The 27,237-nt window shown below is 43.7% G+C and overlaps 1 protein-coding gene across 1 annotated transcript in view; it reads right to left on the minus strand.

Moving 5' to 3' along the window:
* Positions 1-27,237, minus strand: part of LOC140471253 (nuclear receptor subfamily 4 group A member 1-like) — a 55,207-nt gene that overhangs the window by 24,039 nt on the left and 3,931 nt on the right. Inside the window, exon 2 of the mRNA XM_072567215.1 lies at positions 10,243-11,057. Within this exon, the coding sequence (XP_072423316.1) occupies positions 10,243-11,055 (813 nt within the window). The 5' untranslated portion in view covers positions 11,056-11,057. The remainder of the gene's footprint in view (positions 1-10,242; positions 11,058-27,237) is intronic.

The following is a 27,237-nucleotide window of genomic DNA, read 5'->3' on the forward strand; positions in this document are numbered from 1 at the left end:
TGGGTGATGTCTGGGAGGTCATAGGCCAACTGTCAAGTGTTACCAAAGACATGCTAGAATCATTCATGATTTTATTGAATATTTCAACCTCGTACGAAAATAGAGATCTGTTGTCTATGCTGAAGCAATGGATCTTGGGACAGAAGCAGTGGATCTTGGTATGGGCAGCACAGTGGCTAGCACTGCTGCTTCACAGCTCTAGGAACCAGAGTTCAATTCCAGCCTTGGGTGACTGTGTGGAGCTTGCATGTTCTCCCCATGTCTGTGTGCTCTGGTTTCTTCCCACAGTCCAAAGATATGCAGGTTAGGTGGATTGGCCATGGAAGGTTACCCATAGTCTACAGGGATGTGTAGGTTAACTATGGAAAAAGCAGCAGGCAGTAAAAAAGACAAACAGTATGTTGGCCTTCATAGTGAGAGGATTCAAGCACAGGAGCAAAGATGTCTTGTTGCAATTGTACAGGGCCTTGGTGAGACCACACCTGCGGTACTGTGTGCAGTTCTGGTCTCCTTATCTGAGAGAGGATGTATTCGCTATAGAGGAGTGTAACAAAGGTGTATCAAATTGATTCCTGAGAATGGCAGGACTAACATATGAGGTGAGATGGAGTTGGTTAGAAATCTATTTACTAGCGTTTCGAAGAATGAAGGAGTATCTCACAGAAACGTATAAAATTCTAACAGGACTAGACAGGATAGATGCAGGAAGAATGTTCCCCTTGGTGAGAGAGTCCAGAATCAGGGATTATAATTTAAGGAGAAGGGGTAAATAATTTGGGACTGAGACGAGGAGAAATGGCTTCACCCGGGGGGAGCCTGTGAAATTCTCTACCACAGAAAAAGTGATTGAGGCTAAAACATGTGTTTTCACGAAGGAGTTAAATGTAGCTCTTCTGGCAAAAGGGATCAAGGGATATAGGGAGAGGGCAGGATTAAGGTATTGAGTTCAATGATCAGCCAAGATGATATTGAATGGCGGAGTAGACTCAGGGGGCTGAATGGCCGACTCTTCCTCCTATTGTCTATGTTTATGTGAACTGTTGGAAATTCAGAAAAGGCATGGGAATGTTGAAGCCAAGAATTGTGAACTATATTCTGTTAAAACTTCATGAATTATGAATTTATATGCTTCCACAATTTGGTTAGTTTAAAGTTGCACAGTGACATTGTAACTGACAACCCATAACATACACTTGTCCATATTTAAAAATCTTAGGAGATCCCAAAGCATTTCAACTCACAGATGATGAAGTACTTTGTGAAGTGTGGTTATTGCTGTAATGTAGGAAATGAGGTAGTCAATTAATGCACATCAACTTCCCACAATCAATATGGTCTGCTTTTGTGAATACTGGTCAGAGGAAAAATATTGGCCCAGAGATGAAGAACAACACCTCTGCCCTTCTCAGAAATTGTAGCCATGAGATTTTTTTTTATTGACACCTGAGAGGACAAATGAGGCTTCAGTTTGACTCCATCCTATTTTTACATGCACACTATGCAGTGAAATCCCTGCTGGCATAGTCTGGTCACCTCTCCAAATACTAGTGAACCAGTCTACTGTAAATTCCTTATAAACTGATCGTGTGGTTTTGGGCCAAATTTAACTTGATTCTTTTATTATTCTTACTGTAAATACAATTACATGCCTGCTTGACATTCAGTGGTTATAGAACACATGCAAATAACATCTGATATTAATGCAAAGCAGAATTATTTGTAAGCAGTCAATCAAATAAGAACAAAAGGTTATAAGTTACTTTACTTAGGGCAAGGCAGTGAAGGAGCTGAATCGATGATATCCAAGAAGGGTGGGTACAGTGTAGTGGGGCTAAAAGGGTTAAATTATGAGCTTGTGTAGACCAGGTTTTATGTATAGAAGGTTAAAGACTGGTCTAATTGACATATTGGAGATCATTTAAAGATTTGTTAGGATAGGTAGAGAGGAACAATTTCCTCTGGTAGGAATCCAAAACGGGGTTGTGGGCAGGGGAAACCTTAAAACTGGAGAGACGTCATTCAGTGCTAATGTCAGGAAATGGTTGATGTCAAAAAGAATTTCTTCACACAAAGGACTGTGGAAATCTGGAGCTCCCTCACTCTGGAGTCACTTGAAAATTTAAGATTTTTGTTGGTTATTAAGGGTTACAGAACGAAGATGGAAAGCTGGAACTATGAACTAACCATGGCAGACAGAATTCAATGTAAGCAAGTGTGAGGTTATCCATTTTAGACCAAGGAAGGATAGATCAGAGTACTTTCTAGATGGTATGATGTCAAACGCAGTGGATGTCCAAAGAGACTTGGGGGATCAGATCTTTAAAATGCCAAAAACAGGTGCGGAAAATAATCAACTAAGCTAATGGCATTTAAATCTGGAGGACTGGAGTATAAGGATGCAGAGGTTATGCTGCAGTTATACAAGACCCTGGTTAGACCCCACTTGGAGGATTGAGAACAGATCTGGGCACCACACCTTAGGAAGCATAGATTAGCCTTAGGAGGGAGTTCAATGTAGGTTTACAAGAATGATACCTGGACTTCAGCGGTTAACTTATGAGGAGAGATTACACAAATTAGGCCTGTTTTCTCCAAAATTTGGAAGGTTAAGGGGTGATCTTAACAAATTATTCAAGTTATTAGCAGGAAAGACAGGGTAGATAAAGATAAACTATTTCCACTGGTTGGGGATTCTGGAACTGGGAGTATAGTCTGAGAATTAGGGTCAGACCATTCAAGAGAGATGTTAGGAAGCACCTCCACACACAAAGAGATTTGCAACTCTTTTCCACAAACAGCAGTGGATGCCTGATCAGTTGTTTGTTTTAAATCTGAAATTGATGATTTTTTGGTTAAGCAAAGTTGGGCGATAAATCACTGAATGGCCTACTCCTGTTCTTATGTTCCTAAATGAATGGGGAAAAAAAGCTTGATGCTTTATTCTTCTTAATCTCTATTCATTCAGAGGATGTAGGCATCGCTGGCTGAGCCCGGACGTTTTTGCCCATCCTTGGTTGCCCCTTGAAAAGGTGGGGGTGAGCTGCCATCTTGAACCGCTGCAGTCCATGTGCTGTAGGTAGACCCATAATGCCCTGAGGGAGGGAATTCCAGGATTTTGACCCAGTGACACTGAAGGAACGGCGATATATTTCCAAGTCAGGATGGTGAGTGGCTTGGAAGGGAACTGGCAGGGGTTGGTGCTCCCATGTATCTGATGTCTTTGTCTTTCTAGATGGAAATGGTTGTGGGTTTGGAAGGTGCTGTCTGAGGAGCTTTGGTGAATTTCTGCAGGGCATCTTGTAGATGGTACACACTGTATCAAGCTGGACAACCTCCCTGTCCCTGTGTTCTCAAAACCGTGGAACCAGTCAGGCGTTTTGTTGGTTTTTATAGCACAAGGAGAGTTGAGAAGAGTGGGGAGCATCACAGCAGTGCAAACAACCTGCTTCCTTAATCTTACCGATCTTGAAATGTACTCGTGAGTAAAGATTATGTGTGGAGGAAGAGTGGGCGGGGAAATTCTCAGGCCACTGCTTTTCAGTGAAAGCACGAGTTAGTCACAAGTGAATCACGAGCAAGTTATAAAGGTCTCTCTTGGAAATGTAATCACTGTGGTATTCCCCTGGTCCCCAATGCATTCTCAATCTTTACCACAAGTTCAGAAAAGGCACTTGAAGCAGTCACACATCTTGCACGACTTTTAAATGTATTCAAAATAGTCACTGGCATATTCCTTTTAAAAACTTATTTTCCTTATTCACAACCTAGAAGATGGGATTTAGTGAGGTTTGAGATTGGTGTGGGGGACAAGGAGTTATTTAAAGTACAACAGAATCCATTTCTAAACACTAATCTGGGAGTTGATCCAAAGCAGGAGAACCTGCTATTGATGGCAGAGTCTGCCAAAGAGTTGTTCCACTATAGAAGTCCCCAGTGGTGACATCACTATGGTTGGACACTGTCCACTGAGCCACAATCTATATATTTTCAATTGCAGCAAATATTTTTACTCCTTTACAACACAGAAGACCTTTTTGACTCTTGCTTCAATTGAATCTTTGACACAGATATCCAATTCACTCCACTCTCCTGCTCTTTTCCCATTTTCCTGATCATATTTCCCCTTCAGGAACTTATCCAACTCTCATTTGAGTGTCATCATTGAATATGCTTCCAGCATCCTTTCAGGCAGTACACTCTAGATCCGAGCAACTTACAGCATGAAGAATTACCTCCTTACCCATGCTCAGGTTCTTTTGTCAATTGTCTGAAATCTTTGTCCTCTGGTTAGCAGCTTTTTCTGCCACTAGACACAATTTTTCACTCTGTCAAGAGCCCTCATAACTTAGAATCTCTCGATGAAATTTCCTTTCAACCTTCACTGCTCTACTGCTCTAAGGGCAACATTCTAATGTTCTCCAGTCTATCAACAGCTCTCTAACTGAACCCTAACCAGTCATCGAAAAACAGATTAGCAGAATTTCCTTGATTTTGCACTCCATATTTTCCAACAGTTATCTTTGACTTTCTCTCCTTTTTATATAATGTCAATCTCTTATTAAATAGGTTGGTAGTCATGTAACTTCCAAGTTGTATCCATAACCTTGACCGTCCCTATCTCTGTAATCCCCTCCAGCCTCCACATTCCTCCCTAACTCTGCAGCCTACTCTGACTCTACAGCACTTCAAGCCTGGCCTCCCCAAATTTCAATCCTCAACCATTGATGGCCGTTCATTCCATTACCAAGACCGTAAGCTCTGGAATTCCCTCTCCAAATGCCAGTTTCTTTACAATGCCTCTCGAAATCTACCTCTTTGGCCAGGTGTTGGTTCTTCTGTCTTATCACCTTGGGGTGCAGGTTCACAGTTCCTTGAAAGTGGAGTCGCAGGTAGACAAGATGATGAAGAGAAGGTGATGTTTGGTACACTTGCTTTTATTGGTCAGTGCATTGAGTATTGGGGTTGGGAGGTCATGTTGCAGCTGTACAGACCACTATTAGAATACTGCATTTAATTCTGGTCTCACTGCTACAGGGAAAATGTTGTTAAGCTTGAAGGGGTTCAGAAAAGATTTACAAGGATGTTGCCAGGGTTGGAGCTACAGAAAGAGACTGAACAGGCTGGAGTTGTTTTCCTTGGAGCATTGGAGGCTGAGGGGAGACCTTATAGTGGTTTATAAAATCATATGGGACATGGACAGGGTGATTGGCTAAGGTCTTGTCCCGAGGGTAGGGGAGTCCAAAACTAGAAGGCATGGGTTTAAAATTTAAAAGGGAACTAAGAGGCAAATTTTTCAAGGAGAAGAAAGTGAGGACTACAGACACTGGAGATCACAGTCAAAAGTGTGGCAATGGAAAAGCACATTCCTGAAGAAGGGCTTATGCCCGAAACGTTGATTCTCCTTCTCCTTTGATGCTGCCTGACCTGCTGTGCTTTTCCAGCAACACATTTTTAAGCTAAAATGGAAAAGCACAGCAGGTCAGGCAGCATCCGAGGAGCAGGAGAGTCGATGTTTCGAGCATAAGCCCTTCATCGGGAAACTTTTTCATGCAGAGGGTGGTAAGTGTATGGAATGAGCTGCCAGAGGAAATGGTGGAGGTTGGTACAATTACAACATTTAAAAGGCATCTGGATGGGTATATGATTAGGAAGGGTTGAGGGATATGGGCCAAATGTTGACAAATGGGACTAGATTAGTTTAGGATATCTGGTCAGCATGGACAAGTTGGACCGAAGGATCTGTTTCCACGCTGTACATCTCTATGACTCAATCTTCTTGTTCAGCTCAATGTCAGATTTGTGGAGATTTGTACTTCCATGGAGCACCTTGGGATGGTTTAGCATGTTAAAGGCACCATGCTAATGCAATTTGGTGTGGCTGCAACATTTTAGTTAATTTCAGAGTTGGAATTGGGACAAGGATTTGGGCTAGAGGGATGAGAAGACCATGGTTCTGAGGAAAGGATAGCACATCCTTCCACGTGCTCGTTGCAACTGAGGCTTTTTTCTGAAGTTGCTGATGGAAATTCAGTTGGGAAAAGTGTTTTAAAGAATTTAGTTTGCAGCTCCCTTCACCCTGAGGAGATATTTTCTCTTGCCCCCTTATCTCAGTGGCTTGAAAGCTGAGTTTCCTGTACATTCCTCTCCCAGTTTGTCCTTCAAACGATGCCACATCTGTAAAAGCCACTTGGTTTCTGCGATTGGGCATTAGATGACCCTGGCATGCATTTTCCCATGGAACCACAAGGCAAGACTGAAAAGGCACACACAGCACTAGCCTTGGGGATAACTACAAATTATTCTATACTTAGCGGAAATGAATGAACCATTGAAAAATGGTTGATGTAGTTTTCAAATGCAAATACAGTCCACTTTCTATTATATCCTAGTGCAAGGTCTAACCCCACTTGAAACCATAAAAACAATGAACCATTGGGAGTACAAGGCCCACTATTTTCTGGAGTTTTTTTTGCCACATACTTCATTAAGCTTGTACATAGAGTGCCACTTTGTAACAAACTTAAACCAAGCAGTGGACAGCCTGAAACTGTCCAGAATATAAACAATGCATCCAAAACCTATTTTTCCCAATGCTTTGCATTCAGTGCTATGGAGCTATTCATCATTAACTGTGTTCGCACTCGGACATTTGAGCACATAGTCTCAGGTGGTAGAGGTAGTATTACACTGAGAGAGATGCATCTTTCAGATCAAATTAAATCAAGGCCTCTCTGCATTCAGGTGACTGTAAAAAGTCCACAGCTCCACTTCATTGAGAATTTTCCTTGTGTTCAGACTAATATCCATCCCTCCACTAACATTTTTTAAAGTTAACAGATTTATCTGGTCATTAATTGCAGTACTGTTTGTGGAATGCTAAAGTGAGTAAATTGGTCTGAATTTGCCTAGCAAACAGTGATTGAAAAGTAAGCCATTTTAGGAAGCTCTCTGAGATTTCTATGATCTTCAAAGGTACAATATCAATACAAGTCCCAAAGAGTCAATTAAATTGCATCAGTAGTTCAACAAACATCAGAACTCATCTGTTGATCCCACCCTTTTTTCCTGGGGTGGGGGAGTCCAGAACTAGAGGTCATAGGTTTAGGGTGAGAGGGGAAAGATATAAAAGGGACCTAAGGGGCACTTTTTCACACAGAGGGTGGTACGTGTATGGAATGAGCTGCCAGAGGAAGTGGTGGAGACTGGTACAATTGCAACATTTAAAAGGCATTTGGATGGGTATGTGAATAGGAAGGGTTTGGAGGGATATGGGCCAGGTGCTGGCAGGTGGGACTAGATCAATTTAGGATATCTGGTCGGCATGGACAGGTTGGACCGAAGGGTCTGTTTCCATGCTGTACATCTCTATGACTCTATGACTATGACTCTGCCTCATATCAAACCTATTTGAGGAAAGAGAAGCAAATGGAATCAGGGCTGTACAGCACGGAAAGAGATCCTTCGGTCCAACTTGTCCATGCCGACCAGATATCCCAGATAAATATAGTCCCATTTGCCAGCATTTGGCCCATATCCCTCTAAACCCTTCCTATTCATACACCCATCCAGATGGCTTTTAAATGTTGTAATTGTACCAGCCTCCATCACATCCTCTGGCAGCTCGTTCCATACACGCACCACCCTCTGTGTGAAGAAGTGTCCCTTAGGTCCCTTTTATATCTTTCCCCTCTCACCATAAACCTATGCCCTCTAGTTCTGGACTCCCCCACCCCAGGGGAAAGACCTTGTCTATTCACCCTACCCATGCCCCTCATAATTTTATAAACTTCGATAAGGTCACCCCTCAGTCTCCGATGCTCTAGGGAAAACAGCCCCAGCCTGTTCAGCCTCTCCATATAACTCAAAACAATTCTAATCACGAACTGTGACTGATCGGGTGCTCTAAGTATTTTGAAGTAGGTAAATCCAAACAACAAAGGCAAAATTCAATAGCTCGTGCTACAAATTCACCTGAATGGTCTTATGGATAAGGCATTTGCCTCCTAGGCCAGGGATTGTGAACTCAAATCCCATCTAGCATGACAAGCGTTAGGGGCTACACAGTGGATCAGTGGTTAGCACAGCTGCTTCACAGCACTAGGGACCAAAGGTCAATTCCACCCTCGAGCAACTATCTGTGTGGAGTTTTCACATTCTCCCTGTGTCCATGCGGGTTTGCTCCCACAATCCAAAGATGGACAGGTTGGGTGGATTGGCCATGAGAAATACAGGGATAGGATAGAATGCTCTTTGGAGGGTTGGTGTGGACTCAATGGGCCAAACAGCTTGTTTCCACACTATGAAAATATAGCAGTCTATCAATCGTTCAGATCAGTGAGCCTGTATTTTGAAAGAACAATCCAATTTGTTCCACACTACTGCAGGACTCTGCAGATTGGTCACTTTTAAGTATCTATCCAACTCGCTTTCAAAGGTTCAACACTCATAGTGACCCTGGCAATCAACTTCCACGGATTTGAATGAAGAGCTAAGCAGGAGCTCTTTTGGAAAATTTCTCTGCCCTGGTGTCTTTTGATCTTGTGCTTGATAGAAGGGCAGTGTTTAAATTGATTCCAAAGGCTCTGTGGTGTTATCCCAACACTTTTGATTTTGTCCTATATTCTGTTTATAGAGGTGAGAGTGGTGTTGTCACACACTAGTAATCCAGTGACCCAGGGTATTACTCTGGGGACCTTGTTTCAAATCCCAGCATGGCAACGGCTGGAATTTGAATTAAATCAATGGAATTGAAAGCCTGTCTCAGTAATCATGATCACAAAACCAGAACTGACTGTTGTCAAAACCTGCGTGCCGAATGTCCTTTAGGGAAGTAGTTTGCCTTCCTTACCAGGTCTGGCCTACATGTGGCTCCAGACCAACAGTAATGTGGTTAATTCTTAAGTGCCTTCTGATAAGGTCTTGCAAGTCACTTAGTTCAAAACAACTCAGAATGGCAACAAATGTGGGCCTTGCTGCTGATGCTCATCTACCACAAAGGAAGAAATTTTTTAAAACTTAGTGCATTAGAGATCCTCAGAAAGGATCACAGTTTTAACCATGAAGTAAATTCAGACCTTAACTTAGATTATGGCAGTGTGTTTCTGTTCGGCAACTCTCAGAAGTTTACGGTAAAGGTCAGAGCTGGGAAAGTACAATACGAAAGACCAAAGCCGAGGTGGGGGGTGGGTGCAGCATAGAAGCAACCTGAATGGAAGAAGGACAAAGGAAAGATAGCTCCAAGAGTCAACAGACAGGTGAGTCAGTGGTTAGCACTGCTGCCTCACAGCGCCAGGTACCTGGGTTTGATCGCACCTGTGGGTGACTGTTTAGAGTTTGAGATTCTCCCTGTGTCTCTGTAGGGTTTCCTCCCACAGTCCAAAGACTGTGTAGGTTAGGTAGGTTGGCCATGGAAAATGCAGGATGACAAGGGTAGGGTGAGTCTGGGTGCAATGCTCTTTGGAGGGTTGGCGTGGACTTGAGTGGCCTGCTTCTGTGATGTTTTGATTCTATGACTTGCAGCACTGACAGCCTTATGACAGATTTAGCTGGATTTTGGAGAATTGTACCTTACAAAATATAATTCCTGTAAACCAATGATGTGTGTTACTGGTTGCAATAAAGAGACTTACACATCAGTACCAATTTTCTTCGAGTTACAACTTGGCATTTGGCATCAAAGTTATCATAGCACATGGAAGACGCAAATCTTTAACTTGCTGAATAAATGCCCTGCCATTTCTGTAGCACCTCATGCCTGCACAGTGCTTATACAGCCAATCAAATGCTTCCAAAGAGCAGTCACTATTACACAATAGGAAGCATAGCAGCCACCTTATGCACAGCAAGCTCCCACAAACAGCTGTGGTTCAGGCTGAGTTTTGTGGGATGTTAATTGAGAGATAAATATTGGCCAGAGCATTGGGGAGAATACCACCCCCCTCCCCCAACCTCTGACTTTCTTTGAAACAGCAATGTGGGCTCTTCCATGACCCCCGGAGGAAAACAAATGAGGCCTGAACTGGAGCCTGAACCTTCTTGATACCAAAGCGTAAGTACTACCCACCCATTGAGCCATGAGCTCGCTCTGCATGGCACTTTGGCAAACAGAATGGGCAAACTATAAAGTGGAAGAAGAAATGTACAACAGGCTTCTGATTCCCGATGATCGGCTTTGCATTATCAAACAGAACCAAAACTATCTCCCCCCAACTAGTGCTAAGGTTCAAGTAACTGATCAAATACCTTGAAGAAACCTTTGCATCCTTCACAGGTCCGTACACCGTAATGTTGGCAGGAAGCGTTATCTCCACACACCGCGCACTGGCCCTCATTGGAAGGGGGGTTACGGACCGGTGGAGAGGGGATGGGATTGTCTATAACAATGGGACTATCCAAGAGCCGTGGTCCACGGTCCATGGGGAGAGCAGGAAAATTCATGGAGGCTTGGTTGGTGGCATCATAAGACATGGTATCAACAAGCTGGTGGACAGGGTTAGCTCCATGGGAACTCGCATCGAGCCTCATGTGGCATTGTGGCACAGGAGACTCTGAAGGTACCTGCTTAAAGGAAAAGAATGAAAGTTGGGACACATTTTTTTGTTGATCTAACAAATGATCCACCTCACTATATTGCAGTGAGTGATGAGGAAAAGAATCATCCCATATGGACACTTGCTGCATTTGAAAAGTGGGGGTTGAAGGTGAGGGGATGGAACAAGATCCATTGTAATATTGAGAAGATCCACACTGAGGTAGCACCTCTTCCAAATGCATGTTGATTGAGGCTGGGTAACAGCCAAACATCTGAACGTCTTCCACTTTAAATGGAGACTGCTGGTTGGTAAGCATCAGTTGGTACAAGTAAGCATCAAAGTCTCCGTTGTTGCTGTCAATGAACGTGTTGAAGCTGGGAAGAGAGGTGGTGGCAGCGATCTCCGTGGTGCCGAGGTCCATTCCAAGCTTTACAAACTCAGGAGTCAAGAAATCAGAACTGTAATCCTCATATGGTCCTCCACTTTGTGGCAAGGTCCCATACTGTGCCTGAAGACAAGGCATCTCTGCAAGGAAAACATATTAAAACTATTCAAATTAGAGTGTATTTTGGTCTTCATTACAGCTTGCACTACTTACTAAAAACAGATTCTAAAGCGACTGATATCTGGTGCTGTCATATAACAGTTTAATTTCACCTGAGGTCAAAGGTCAAGATGGCCAAATGTGTTTAGATGTCAACACTACTCTAAATTCAACAAACTGCCAAGCTCACTGGCATTAGAATTTTACGTGCAATGGTAACAGTAAGTCAATCCTGGTCAAATTTGGCACTCAAATGCCACCCTCATGCCCTCTTATTCCATTCTTTTATTCAGGATCCTTAAGCTATTTTTGACTCAATTTTCAAACTGAGTTTATGCCGAGTTTGTTGAATGTAAGCTGGTCATTTTTTCTTCAGTCTGCACCCAAGACTTTATGCATTGGAAAGTAGATTTTTGAAAAAGTACTTACATGACCTGCAATGCTGACTTTTCTTTTCAATGTGATGGCTTAATTCATGTTTTGCCCATTAGAATTAACTTTATTGTCACATGTACTCACATGAGTGCAGTGAAAAGTTTACTATGTCACCATTTACAGTGCCATCTTAGGTACCAAGGTACAGCATCTTAAGAATAACCACATAGCCACAAATAATTTGTAACAGAACACAAGAGTGCAGTGCAAGCAGTTGGCCTTATGACAGCAGACATTCTAAACACACATAAGTGGCCATTTGTCATCACAGAGATTATATATATATATAAAATATACATCGCCCTTGTGTCCCTCCAGAAAAGTGATACCTGCTGCCATCTTGAGACTTTTTATTCATATTTATAAATGGAATAGCATTGGAAAATGTATTCATTTTTGACTGTGACACAATGCCAAAGGATCCTATGCAAAACAGTTTAAGATTGATTGATTGATTTAATTGTTGTCACATGTACCAAGATACAGGGAAAAATGCTGTTTTGCATGCTATACAGGCAGATCAAACCATACAAAGTGCATTAGGGTCGCAGAACGGAGTGAGAATACAGTGTTACAGCTGCAGAGAAGGTGCACCTAAGATGATAGGAATAGGACGAGACCATTCAGCTCTTGAACCTGGTTCTGCCATATTGCAGTTGGCCCATAGTCCATTTCTCTTCTTTTCTTGTAAGTGTGTATGTGTAGCTAACAGCACTTACTACACAAGCTTGCTTGACATTCACCACTGCCTGGATGGCAGCCAGCAGTGAGACATTGGCAGGGATCGAGGGATAAAACCCAGTGCAGCAGAGAGATCCAGCTTGATGTGACTCATGCCCATGGATAAAGAAGGATTGTAATTTGGAACTTTTATCTTTTTGCTTATTTATTACTTCATACTGACAAGAACTATAGTGTTGAATTTTAACTTATTTCCTTTTTTTCACTTTTTAGCTAAGACTTTGTACTTAAGATGGCACCGGAAACGGTGACATAGTACACTTTTCACTGTACTCCCGCATCCCCTGCACTTGAGTACACATGATAATAAAGCCTAATTTTAATTCTCAAAAAAAAACACGACCGCTTCCCTCGTTTGGGCAATCCAATACATGCATAAATCCTGCCATCAGCAAACTTGTATGTTATTTCTCTCAGAACCTACATCTGGATAGTTAATGGCCAGCCAGCAATGATTAAATGCAATCAGATGCTGTGGGGCTGAAGCAAGCAGACACTATTGTCGGGAACACAATAGAATGGAGAGGGTGCTTTATTAGCATGTCCTGTTCTTCTGTGCTCGGAACTCCTGGAACTGCAGTGGCTTCCAGGAGATACACATGTTGCTCCAGAAACACACGCAAGTTCCCCTCCCTCTCATCCCTTGGGCCATACATGAGTACGTCAACAGCAAATGTTTAGATCAAAAAGAAAATGTGAGCCAGTAGAGGGCAAGGTCGATCAAAGCCATTTCTGTTCTTTTTTTTGACCAAACTATGCCAGTGTGTCTCAGTTGCTAACAGCACATTGAGGAGTTCAAGCTCAGCAGCCAACACTCCAGTGTCCTTCACAGAGTTGGTGTGAACTCGATGGGCTGAATGGCCTACTTCCACACTGTTGCGATTCTATGATTCTAAGTTCTTTCTCTCAAAGGAGGCCATATTTCCTTGCTTGAATAGGCATTAAAGAACCCTCCCTCACTAGCTCTGCTTACCAACCCCAGTGTTGGAAGAAGTGCAGGAACATAAGTAGGATCCTGACAGGACCAGATTCTGGATTAGTGGTGCTGGAAGAGCACAGCAGTTCAGGCAGCATCCAAGTAGCTTCAAAATTGACGTTTCGGGCAAAAGCCCTCAGGCCCATCACACTATCCTAGCCTGCCTTAACTCAATTTTCCTGCCTCTCATCATATCCCATGATCCCCTGGGGGACCGGGATGGCATCCTGACCAACTGATCCCACAAACAAGATTAGCCAATCATTTCTCTCATCGCTGTTCCCAAATTTGTCATGCAATAAAATGACGACTGCCCTCACTTATATATGAATAGAGTCATACAGCACAGAAACAGACCTTTTGGTCCAACCAGTTCATGCTGACCATGTTCGAAAACTAAACTATTCCCACCTGCCTGCATTGGGCCCATATCCCTCCAAACCTTTCCTATTCCTGTACTTAACCAAATATCTTTTAAACATTGTAACTGTACCCACATCCACCACTTCCTCAGGAAATTCATTCCACACATGGATCACACTGTGTAAAACAATTGCCTCACGTCTTTTTTAAATCTCTCTCCTATCATCTTAAAAATATGCCCACTAATCTTGAAATTCCCCACCCAAGAGAAAAGACACCTGTCATCCATCTTATCTATAACCCTCATGATTTTATAAACCTCTGTAAGGTCACCCCTCAGCCTCCTACGTTCCAGTGAAAAAAGTCCCAGCCTATCTGGCCTTTCCTTCTAACTCAAAGCCTCCATTCCCTTCAAATCCTGGTAAATATCTTATGAACCCTCTTCAGCTTAATAATATCCTTCCTAGAACAGGATGACCAGAACTGGACACAGTATTCCAGAAGAGGTCTCAGCAATGTCCTGTATAACCTCAACATGACGTCCCCAACTCCTATACTCAAAGGACTGAGTAATGATGGCAAATATGCTAAGCACCTTCTTAACCACCTGTCTGTATGTGATCTATATGTCACTGTACTGATACACTACTTAATGCAACTTTAAATTCAACTTACTTCACCACATATTTACACTGGGACAAGGCACAATTGAAATGTAAATCGTGAGTACAGAAGTGAGAATTATACACATTGCAAATCTTATTTTCTGCTGCCTCAAGACCCTTGCCCGAGCTGACAGGCCAAGGGTTGGCTTCCCAAGTCTACCTTTTTGAAATTTTGAGTGCCAATATACAGTGGGTAGCAAGCAGAGGAGCCTTGGCAAAAGCAAAGAATGAGACCGCCAGATTTTGTGGAAAGCTCTTTTTACACACTATCTGACATGTGGCATCCCTTTTTCTACACACTAATTGAGCATGGACTCAATCTTTTGCAACAAGCTCCCTTCCTCTCTTTGACATGGACTGAGTGCAATGTGATTGACCCAAATTGCAGCAAATAAAAGTACCAAAAAAAAGGCAAATCTTAACAATTAAGTGATAGAAACAGATATTTCACGTAAATATGCTTTTCTTTCTTCTGTGCAGAGTTGACCCACGTGAGGCTGCTGGACCAGATAACATCCCTAGCAGAGTGCTCTGACGTACTGGTGGATGTTCTCACAGGCATCTTCAAAATCTCCCTGAGCTGAGCCATAGTTCCAACATGCTTCAAGGCCGCTGTCATCGTCTCCGTGCCAAAGAAGTCTTCAGCGTCCTGTCTCAACGACTACCGCCCCATTGCGCTAACACCCATCATCATGAAGTGTTTTGAGAGGCTCGTGATGAGGCATATTAAGACCCTGCTGTCCTCTTCACTGGACACTCTGCAGCTCACATATCATCCAAACCGCTCAACAGGTGATGCCATTTCCAACACCCTCAAGCTGGCCTTCACCCACCTGGAGAAGAAGGACCCCCATGTCAGACTACTGTTCATAGACTTCAGTTCTGCATTTAACACTATCGTTCCTCAGCACCTGGTTGGAAAGCTGAGTCTGCTGGGCCCAAATACCTCCCTTTGTAACTGGATCCTGGACTTCCTGACTGGGAGACCTCAGTTAGTCCGGATTGGGAACAGCATCTCCAACATCATCACACTGAGCACGGGGGCCCCCAGGGCTGTGTGCTCAGTCCACTGCTGCTCACCCTGCTGAGACACAACTGTGCAGCAATGCAAAGGTTGAATCACATCATCAAGTTCGCTGATGATACGACTGTAGTGGGTCTCATCAGCACGACCGACGACTCAGCATATAGAGAGGAGCTGCAGCGATGAACAGACTGGTGCAGAGCCATCAACCGGTCTCTGAATGTGGACAAGATGAAAGAGATGGTTGTTGACTTCAGGAGGGCACCAAGCGACCATTCTCCACTGGACATCAACGGCTCCCCCATGGAGATTGTGAAGAGCACCAAATTTCTTGGCATCCACTGGGCGGAGAATCTCACCTGGTCCCTCAACACCAGCTCCATAGCCAAGAAAGCCCAGCAGCGTCACTACTTTCTGTGTAGGTTGAGGAAAGCCCACCTCCCACCCCCATCCTCACCATATTCTACAGAGGGTTTATTGAGAGTATCCTGAGCTGCAGCATCTCTGCATGGTTCAGGAATTGCACCATCTTGGATCGTGAGACCCTAAAACAGATAATGAGGACAGCTGAGAGGACCATCGGGGTCTCTCTTCCCTCCATTACAGACACTTTGACCACACACAGCATCCGAAAGGCTAAGAGCATTGTGGAAGACCCCACACACTCCTCACTCAAACTCTTCTCCCTCCTGCCGTCTGGCAGAAGATACCGGAGCGTTTGGTCTCTCACGGCCAGACTGTGCAACAGTTTCATACCCCAAGCCATCAGGTTCCTTAACACAGTATGATTAGACTCTATTCCATCTGAAACTCTTGCCACAACTTTGAATTGCTGCTAGAACAATATTTTACTAATTATCATTCTTTTATTACACTGTAATTTGTACACCACTGTGCCTATTGTCTTGAAGTGTCAGAAATCACTGTGCTGTCTTGTGTGTTTTGCACTTCTTATGCACTTTATGCTGCCTTGTGTCCGATCGTGTAATTTGTGCTGTCCATGTAGCACCTTAGGCCTGGAGGAACACTGTCTTGATTTTACTCTATCAGTTGTATAGGATAGAAATAACAAATAAAGCTACTCTTGACTCTTCTTCTCCTGCCAGTGAAGTGAAACAGTGGCTTGACTATATTTAGCAAAACATTAAAGAACTGTTAGTCATAAGAAATCTGTCGTTAAATCAGTTCAGTTATTTCACAGATGGGCACATTGGAATTACAAAGTGGGATTTGGCAGGTATTTATCTGCATCTTGCTGGAGGGCCACCTGGTGGTAAGCTCTTGCAAATACATTTTGGCAGGGAATTTCCCTAATTGTTTGGCCCTGCCACCATCTGAAAGCCACATGAATAAAAAAAATAGCTGTATCTGGTTAACTGGGCATGTTTGCTCCAAATGTTTCAGGTTCTACCACGGTGTTTGACAACAGAAATAGCCTCACCTTTGACCCAGAATTCATTGGGAAATGTAACCTCAACTGTTCGCGCACTTGCCACATGTGCCTCAGTTGCTGCTTAACTCTGAAGCTCTTGGTGGTAAATATTCTGGCAGCAGACCACATTTGTTGAACCCAACACTGCACCAATGGTCAGTACCTCCCCAGAAACATTCTGCCAACAGGTTCGCCATCTGGTTCCCCTTGCAGCCTTAAGATCTCATCATTATCCTTGCAATTTCCTGCACTTTTTTTCCCTTTTTCTTGGAGATCAGTGCAAGTTTTTATTCCATTTCACAAACGCAAAGGCTATTGTGTCTTTCTTCAGTGGAAGATACTTTCAACAAAAATACACAAAGCCAAAAATGGAGATGATTTAGGTAACTCGGTGGGAAGGGGGCTCCTGTGGGCAGTAGGAAAAGTAAACAGTTAATGTTTTATAGCATCAACAACCAAAGTATCACCTTGGATGAGTACAAAGGGATGTGAATAGGCTGGCCTCCAAAATAAAAGGTAGGCATCCTGTACTGACACATACTAAACCTCTTCTATCTAAAAAAAAGTCAGACTGCAAGGACTGTGTGCTTAGTGAAACGTTCAATAGCGAACAAGTTACTAGATAGACAGAAACAGCAGGGAGTCATTAGCAGTGAGTGGGTTTTTACTGTGGTTTCTTAGAATATGTCACTCTGACTCTGAGTCACAGAGTCACTTGCAGTACAGCCTATTTGGCCACATCAAGTACATCTGGGCTCTGTGCAGAGCAATGCAGTCAGTCCCACTCTCCCTGCCTCATTCCCCCAGTAATGATCTTGATAATGTAAAAGGTAGCATGGTGGCTCAGTAGGTAGTACTGTTGCCTCACAGTGCCAGGGATCTGGATTTGATTCCACCTTTGTGCAACTGTTTGTGTGAAGTTTGCACATTCTCCTTGTGTCTGTGCGGGTTTCCTCCTATAGTCCAAAAGGTGTCCATGTTAGGTGGATTGGCCATGACAAATGTGGGGTTACAGGTATAGGGTCTGGTTGGGATGCTCTTTGGAGGGTCAGTGTGGACTTGTTGGGCTGAATGGCCTGCTTCTACACTGTAGGGGCTCTACACTCTTTTGAGGAAGGGTCAATGGACCAGAAACGTTAACTTCAATTTCTCTTCACAGATGCTGCCAGACCTGCTGAGCTTTTCCAGCAACTTCTGTTTTTGTTAGGGATTCTATGCTCCTTTTCCACTGGTTTGCAGCTTTCACCATGAAGCTGTTTACATGGGGTCTTACTACACCACGGCCACATCACTACCTCTCTTGTTTGTGTTGTCTCTGGGTTGAAATGAAAGCTTTCCACCGTAGTTCATTCGTTTTCCAAAGCTTCAAAAAGCATTTTTTCAATTCATTCACAGGATGTAGGCACTACTGGCTAGACCAATATCCACTGTCCATCACGAATTGCCCTTGAACTGAATGGTTTGTATAACCATTTCAGAGGCAGTTAAGAAGTAAACACATCCCTGTGGGGTCTGGAATCACAGGAAGGCCAGACAAGGCAAGGACAGCAGATTTCCTTTCCTGACAGGCATTAGTGAACCAGATGGGTTTTACAAAAATCATCAGTCGTTACAATTAAGCTAACTCTGAACTCTAGACCTTCCAAATTCAAATTTCACATTTCTGCAGTGATCACAGGATTTAAACCATTAACCTACTAGTTTAGACAACTAGCCCAGCGATAATGCCACCAGTCTGGGACTCCTTATACTGTCCTAAGCCTTCCCTTCCACTTGCAATCAACTGGCTTCTGCTTTAGCTTTACCCAGTTCCACAGTTGTAGTCTCAACGGACTCTGACCTTTCCTTCGCGTAAGGAGAAAACAAACTACAAAGGAAAACGACAGGGTAGGAGGGGGCAGCTACACTTATGCAAATCTAGAGTAATACTTCTGAATTGGGTGGCTTGTGCATAAGATCGGTAGTTTTGCCCTCGCTTGGTGGGTGAAGGCAACCTGAATATTGGCTGAAGGTGGGATGATGCTGAGCCACGATGCCCGCCACTGTTGAATTTCCCACAAATAGTCACGTTGTGAGGAGTGCCCACCTGGATATGATATTGGTGTGGTCAACCGAAGGTCAGCTGAACCAGTCACCAGGAAGAGTCAGCTCCTCGTTGCAGGGAGGTGGTAAATACAGACAAACCAGCGTATGTAACGAGACTATGTGCCAACCTGCTTATCAACACTCAAATGCAGTTTCTCAAAGTCTTTCCGTGCTCCCACAATCGCTGCTGGAGTTGAGTCTGGAAAATGGTACCACACTTCCAGCCCACTTTGAATGCAGACCAATGTGACATCTGCCACTGAATATCACCATAGTTACCTTTACTAGGTCACTCCTCGCCACGCCAACAACAAGCTGAAAGGGTAAAAAAACCTGCACTGAGACTGGCTGGAACCATGTCAGTAAAAGGGGTTAGAAAACAATGTTAATTTGAGCCAGAGGACTGAAAAGAGTTGAAGCATACTCAGATGTCCTTTACTGACCGACCTTGGCTGAAGCTCATAAATAAATGTTCTATAGACACTTACAGAGAATGTTCTAGATCTTTAATGAAGAGAGATGACTTGTGTAACTCTGCATTCCTCCAATTCTGGCCTCGTATGCAGCTCTGATTTTAATCACTGCTCCATAAGCTGCCATATTTTCAGCTGTGTTCAAGCTTCAAGCTCCTTCTGTAAACTCCCCGGCTCTCTCCTCCTTTAAGACACTGCTGAAAATGGACCTGTTTGGCCTACCCTTTGGTTAGTTGCCCTAACATTTCCTTATGTGTAAAACCTTGCTTGATAATTGTGATTATGTTCATTATATAGGGAGTAGATAAGACAAGGCGGGGGGGGGGGGGGGGCGTTGTTTCCACTGGTGGGTGAAAGTAGAACTAGGGGGCATAGCCTCATATTAAGGGGGAACAGATTTAAGACTGCATTTAGGAGGAACTTCTTCACCCAAAGGGTTTTGAATCTGTGACCCATTCCCTGCCCAATGAAGCAGTTGAGGCTGAATGATTTTAAGGCAAAGATAGATTTTTAAACAGTAGAGGAATTAAGGGTAGTAGTTAATGGGCGAGTAAGTGGAGCTGAGTCCATGAAAAGATCAGGCATGATCTTATTGAATGGCAGAGCAGGCTTGGTGGGCCAGACGGCCTACTCCTGCTCCTGGTTCTTATATTATATTAAAGGTGCTATGTAACTGTGTGCCGTGTGTTTTTTTCAGCATGTACACCAATGGCTGGTTCATTTGCTTTTTGGATTGGCCTAGGTTACGCAGGTGGGGAGGGGTCACTGAAATACTGGTCGACCACCTCAGCCCTCTTATCCAAATCTTTTTGGGTTTCGCAGGTGGCTTGATCTTCCCGCTGTATCCAGGCTAAGGACTGTCACTTAATATTCATTGGTTTGCTACATTCCTTCATAACACTTTATTCCTGGAGTGTGACTCAAACCCCGGGCCTTCCAACTCTGAGCCAGGAAAGCTACACTCCAGCTGATCTTCATACATATCAGCATGTTGTGCCAGTTACAGATTCATTACCTTAGGCACAGCCGCAAAGTTCACCAGGAGGGCTGTACAGAGCAAAAGGACACAGACAGGCAGAGGAGTTTGCTGAATTCTGGGCTGGTCCTACATAAGCCCAGTTAGCCAAGGGTCAGTTAGCCCGAAACTGTTCTGACTCATGGCTAAAGTGGCAAAGAGTTTTGAGCAGATTTCGAACCTGTAGATTTTTAGCTTGCATTTTATAAATGGGTTGTGGGATGGGTTGGGGGTGGTGGTGGCAAAGGGATTGGTACTGTCAAGAAAACAGGACAATTAAGAAATGGAAATCCTTCTTGTAACTCAAGATTATGCAATGAGGATGGTTCAAGTATTGGGCCTGTGAGATTCTGTTATGGGTGCCAAACAATCTTTTAAAGATGATTTTGAAAAGGGGACTAATTGTTCCTGCTGGTGTATTGGCCCTGGGGGAGGAGCATTTACAGTCTAAAAAACTCTCTGGGGGAGGCAATGGCTTAGTGTTGCGATTGCTGGAATATTAACCCAGGGACCCAGGTCATATTCTGGGGAGCCTGGGTTTGAATCCCACCACAACAGATGGTGGAACTTGAGTTCAATAGAAAAAAACATTTGGAATTAAGAGTCTAGTGATGACCATGAATCCATTGTCAGGAAAAACCCATCTGGCTCACTAACGTCTTTCAGGGAAGGAAACTGCCATTCTTACCGGGTCTGGCCTACATAAACAAAGCTTTTCACTGTACTTAGGTACATGTAACAATAAATAAACAAACATGTGACTCCAGAGCCACAGCAATGCAATTGATTCTTAACTGGGTAATTAGGGATGGGCAATAAATGCACGCCTAGCCAGAGGTGCCCACATCCCATGAATGAATAAAACAATTACCTTTAACTGACCTCAAAATGTACCAAATGCAACTTTAATGTGGTTTGAAAGAGTCACAGTAGCACTTTAACAACATGTGGCATACCCCTCCTCTCTTTATTACCAAAGTGTGACTGGTATCTCAACACTGTTTTCTTTTTTAAAAAGCTCCTTAAGTTACAGGCCAGAGATGTCCACAGCCCTAGCCTGAGCATCTGGATTGATCTCAGTCCAGGGGATGCATGGGTGGAGGTCAAGATGGCTTAGAGTCAGTTCCATGACAATTAGACTGGGCAAGGAATGAGGGTGGAAAACCCCCAAAATCAGGGTTTCTGCTTTTGGCTGAGAATCCAAACAGCTGGAAAATCCATTTGTGTGTGGACAATGTCAATTGTAACACTGCTGGGACGGCTCTTGTGGTGGAATAGCATGGTGATGTATCCTTTGTTGATACCTATGCTCATCTATGAGGAATGTCCCAGAACTCAGGAAACCATAGTCCAGTAAGGGCCATTAACTTTCAGGGGGAAAGGGAAGGCTTATGTATGGCACAGGAATTTGGCACAATTCAACATGAAGGGGTTGCACCCCGTGGTGCAGCAGGACATTAGCCTTGGTCGTGAACTCACATGTTAGCTGGACTGGAGAGGAGCTAATAGTCCCCTTCCATATTGAACCAGAATTAGATACAGTCAACATTCCACATCATAGGAACAGGCCATTCAGCCCCCACAGCAACACCTCATCTGATCTAATGCTATCAAAATATCCTGCTCCTGCTTTCTCCCACATGTTCATCCATCTTCCCCCTCAAATGCATCTATGCTATTGCCACAAGGCAATGTTGACGGGAATGAGTTCCATATTTTAACTATTTTTCACATGAAGATATTCCACCTGAATTCCCTACTGGACTCAATAATGGCCATCTTATATTAATGTCTCTCAGCTCTGGACACCCCTTCCCAGCTCCCACAACTGGAAACATCTCTTCCATATCTGCCTTCTCTAACCCTTTCCAAATCTCAAAAGGTTGTTATAAGGTTGCTCTTCAGTCTTCTACAGCCTGCTCAGTGTTTCCTGGCCAGCAGAACTGTTCTTGTACCTTGTCTCAATTGTTTTTGATATCTTCTCCAGCAACTCGTCACACTTTTGTTGTAAAACATGGAAACCTAAAAACGTGGAAAGCTGTTCACAAGTCTCCCTTGTTTCATGATTTTGTCTCTTACTTTCAGAGCTTCCACCCCTCTGAAAATGTGGCAATTTTGCCTGATATTTTGTTCGATAACTCAGTGACTCCTTGTCAGTTTACTTCAAAGAGACATATTCATTGCTTAGTAAACTGGGTGTTGAGATACTTGTGGTTAAAGTCGAGTCTACAGCAACCTGGGTGTTATCAATGACAAAGTAACACCTACCAGTCTGTACAAAAATAGGTCAGAAAAAAGCATCATCACATCCTGTCCTGAGTATAATATCATTAGACTGTGGAATACTTTCGGCACCTAGGGGCATCGTCAGTAAGACACACCTGAGTCAGCTTAAAATGGACAAAGATACTGAGTCTGTCCCACTTCAAACAATTCAGCTGTAAATGCAGGAAGAATAACGTGGACACTGGAAATTCAGCTGTAAAACCGACTGAACTATATTCAGGGTGAAATGCTTCGTAGACCAGAGATGAAACGCACCATGAAAATGTAACAGTGCAATTTAAGGTCAATCGAAAACAGAAAATGCTGCAAATACTTGGCAGGTCTGGCTGAATTTGTGAAGAAACGGAGTTAACACTTCAGGGTCACTGGCTGTTTACTGGAACCCTTCATCGACTTGAAGCATTAACTCATGTTTCTCTCCAGGTGCTGTCAGACTTGCTGATTACTTTCTGGTTTTGCTTTAAACTTCCTGTACCAGAACTACTTAAAGTACTGGCGTACAACAATGAAACACTAATGTGACACAGTTTAGTACATGTTTCAACATAAATCATTTATATTACAATAACAAAGTAAAATCAACATTAGAATCTCATTGTTGGGTTCCCTAAAAAGTTATAGTTACCGCAATAACAGTAACTTGCTTACACATAGCGCCCTTCACACAGTAAAACATCTCACAGTAGCGATTATCAGACAAAATTTGACACGAAATCACACATAAGACAGCATTTTAAGCAAAGGGACCAAATAGTTGGTTAAAGAGGCAGATCTCCTCCATATCTGCCTTCTCTAGCCCTTTGCTAAAAATGTGTTGCTGGAAAAGCACAGCAGGTCAGGCAGCATCCAAGGAGCAGGAGAATCGACGTTTCGAGCATGAGCCCTTCTCTAGCCCTTTCCAAATCTCAAAGATTGTTATAAGGAGTAGAGCTAGGCGGCACGGTGGCTCAGTGGTTAGCACTGCTGCCTCACAGCGCCAGATTTGATTCAACCCTCAGGTGACTGCCTGTGTGGAGTTCGCACATTCTCCCCGTGTCTGCTTGGATTTCCTCCAGACGATCTGGCTTCCTCTCAGTCCAAAGTTGTGCAGGTTAGGTGCAAAATTGGAAAGTGCTGGAAAAGCTAAGTAGGTCTGGTAGCAACTGTTCAGTCCTGATGAAGAGCCACTCAAGCCTAAACATTAACTCTGATTTCTCTCCACAGACGCTGCCAGACAAAAGCTACTGAGCTTTTTCAGCAATTTCTATTTTGGTCTCAGATTTAGAGCATCCACAGTTCTTTCGGATTTTATGCAGGTTAGGTGGATTGGCCATGCTAAATTGCACATAGTATCCAAGGTTGCCTGGGCTGGGTGGATTAGCCATGGGATGCAGGGCTGGGGTAAGTCTGGGTGGGTCAGTGTGGACTCAATGGGCCAAATGACTGGCTTCTAGACTGTAGGGGTTTTAGGTGGAGAGGCAGAGAAGTTGAGGGAGGGAGTCCCAGAGCTCAAGGCTTCTGCAATTGAAGGCACAGAGCAATTAAAATCAGCCCATCTCCATTTGGTTCCACTGATCTCATAGACATTGACGAAGCATGTTAAAATTGAGCTGATCAACAGAACCATGTTAAGAAAGAACCATGACACAAAACTCCCTTCTGTAGCTGGGGTGTACTGAGGGCAGCTGATCACTTTTCACTTTTTGCTCTTGGCTTCTTTCACATCAGCCAAAACTTGCTTAATCCAGGTTTGCATTTCGTTTAATTCAAATTAAAAACCTGTTGGTTCTGCAAGAAATCAATACAGCAGTTAACAAAAACAAGAGAAGTGCCTTAATGGATGGCTTTATCAGGATTTTAGTGTTCTGGCTGTGACTCATCAACAACAGCAAATTGTGAGGGGGGGTGTAATTGGATGAAAACCATGAAGTAGGCACAATTGGAGTAATCACCTCTTTTATGCCTGTTCATTGTCCTGTTTCATTGGCATCAATACAGCTAAATCCCATTTAACAGTCAGTAAAATCTGATTACATTTTGTGCCCCCTGCCCATCTCTCCTGCGGCATGTTGAACATGCGCAGTAGCCAAACTTGCTCCAATAATTCACGACAATTCTCAGCTCAAGTCCACCTTCCACATCTGACGTTCTCCACAACAGGTTGGCCATCAAGGTTAGTCAGTGTGGTGAGAGGGTGAGGTGGATTTGTACAAGCCAATATTAATGTTGATCTCTCTTTCGCTAGGCACCGTCTCGCTAGGCACAGGCTCTAACACTGTATTCTGCACTCTGTTCTGCTGCCCTGATGTACTTTGCATGGTACGATCTGTCTGTATAGCATGCAGAACAACACTTCGGTTTGTGACAATAATAAGTCACAATAAATCATTTTATAACACCTTCATATGCGAGGCAGCATGCTCCCTCAGTGGTTAGTACTCCTGCCTCATAGCACCAGGGATCCAGGTTTGATTCCACCCTCTGATAAATGTCTACACGGAGTTTGCACATTCTCTGTATCAGTGTGGGTTTCCTCTGGATGCTCCAGTTTCCTCCCATGCAAAATTGCCCATAGTGTCCAGGGATGTGTAGGTTAGGGTGGATTGGTCACGCTAAATTGCCCATAGTGTAGGTTAGGGCGGATTGGCCATGCTAAAAGTTGTCCCATAATGCCCAGGGATGTGTAGGTTAGTGTGGATTGGCCACACTAAATTGTCTCATAGTGTCAAAGGATGTGCAGGCTTAAGTGGGTTAGACATGGAAGATCCACAGGATTGGGTGGGATGCTCTTCAGAAGATTGGTGATAAGCTAAATAGCCTGCATCCACACTGTAGGGATTCCATGATAAGAATCCTCTTCATTGGAATCCATTTATATTTTCTGCCCACACCATGATGGAGACAGAGTCAGAGAGTCATAGAGATGTACAGCATGGAAACAGACCCTTCGGTCCAACCCATCCATGTCAGCCAGATATCCCAACCCAATCTCGTCCCAACTGCCAGCACCCGGCCCATATCCTTCAAAACCTTTCCTATTCATATACCCGTCCAAATGCCTTTTAAATGTTGTAATTGTACCAGCCTCCACCACTTCCTCTGGCAGCTCATTCCATACACGTACCACCCTCTGTGTGAAAAAGTTGCCCCTTAGGTCCCTTTTATATCTTTCCCCTCTCACCCTAAACCCATGCCCTCTAGTTCTGGACTCCCCTACCCCAGGGAAAAGACTTTGTCTATTTATCCTATCTATGCCCCTCATAGTTTTGTAAACCTCTATAAGGTCACCCCTCAGCCTCCGACGCTCCAGGGAAAACATCCCCAGCCTGTTCAGCCTCTCCCTATAGCTCAAATCCTCCAACCCTGGCAACATCCTTGTAAATCTTTTCTGAACACTTTCAAGTTTCACAACATCTTTCCAATAGGAAGGAGAGCAGAATTGCATGCAATATTCCAACAGTAGCCTAACCAATGACCTGTATAGCTGCAACATGACCTCCCAACTCTTGTACACAATACTCTGACCAATAAAAGAAAGCATACCAAACGCCTTCTTCACTATCCTATCTACCTGTGACTCCACTTTCAAGGAGCTATGAACCTGCACTCCAAGGTCTCTTTGTTCAGCAACAGTCCCCAGGACCTTACCATTAAGTGTATAAGACCTGCTAAGATTTGCTTTCCCAAAATGCAGCACCTCGTATTTATCTGAATTAAACTCCATTTGCCACTTCTCGGCCCATTGGGATCTAGGCCAGATCCTGTTGTAATCTGAGGTAACCTTCTTCGCTGTGCACTACACCTCCAATTTTGGTGTCATCTGCAAACTTACTAACTGTACCTCTCATGCTTGCATCCAAATCATTTATGTAAATGACAAAAAGTAGTGGACCAGCACCGATCCTTCCGGCACTCCACTGGTCACAGGTCTCCAGCCTGAAAAACAACCGTCCACTACCACCCTCTCTGTCTTCTACCTTTGAGCCAGTTCTGTATCCAAATGGCTAGTTCTCTCTGTATTCCATGAGATCTAACCTTGCTGATCAGTCTCCCATGGGGAACCTTGTCGAACGCCTTACTGAAGTCCATATAGATCACATCTACCGCTCTGCCCTCATCAATCCTCTTTATTACTTCTTCAAAAAACTCAATCAAGTTTGTGAGACATGATTTCCCACACACAAAGCCATGTTGACTATCCCTAATCAGTCCTTGCCTTTCCAAATACATGTACATCCTGTCGCTCAGGATTCCCTCCAACAACTTTCCCACCAGCGACGTCAGGCTCACCGGTCTATAGTTCCCTGGCTTGTCCTTACTACCCTTCAGACCTTTTTGTTTAAACCGATGAAGAGCTCTCTCACTTTCAAATTCAAACCTAACTCTAATAGTTCCCGCCACCCGAATCATTTTGACTGACCAGCTTTTCAGCTCTTTCCCCTCTTTCAGACCTCTTTCTATTTTAAGATAAAAAGTTGATCAAATTGAACAACATTAGAATTGACAATCTCTTAGGCACACTATAACAAAACCCAAAGGGAAACTTACCAACTTGAATCAAAATATCCTTTTGAGGGAGATAACTGAGCCCAACCCCTGCAGTGCCCACTGGTCACAAATCCCCTCCTTGCATTGAACAGGAGCTGAATTGGGATTTGGACCTCCTCCCAAAGAGCATGAAGCCTCT

This window comes from Chiloscyllium punctatum, chromosome X, assembly GCF_047496795.1.
Source record: "Chiloscyllium punctatum isolate Juve2018m chromosome X, sChiPun1.3, whole genome shotgun sequence".
NCBI classification, from domain to species: Eukaryota; Metazoa; Chordata; class Chondrichthyes; order Orectolobiformes; family Hemiscylliidae; genus Chiloscyllium; species Chiloscyllium punctatum.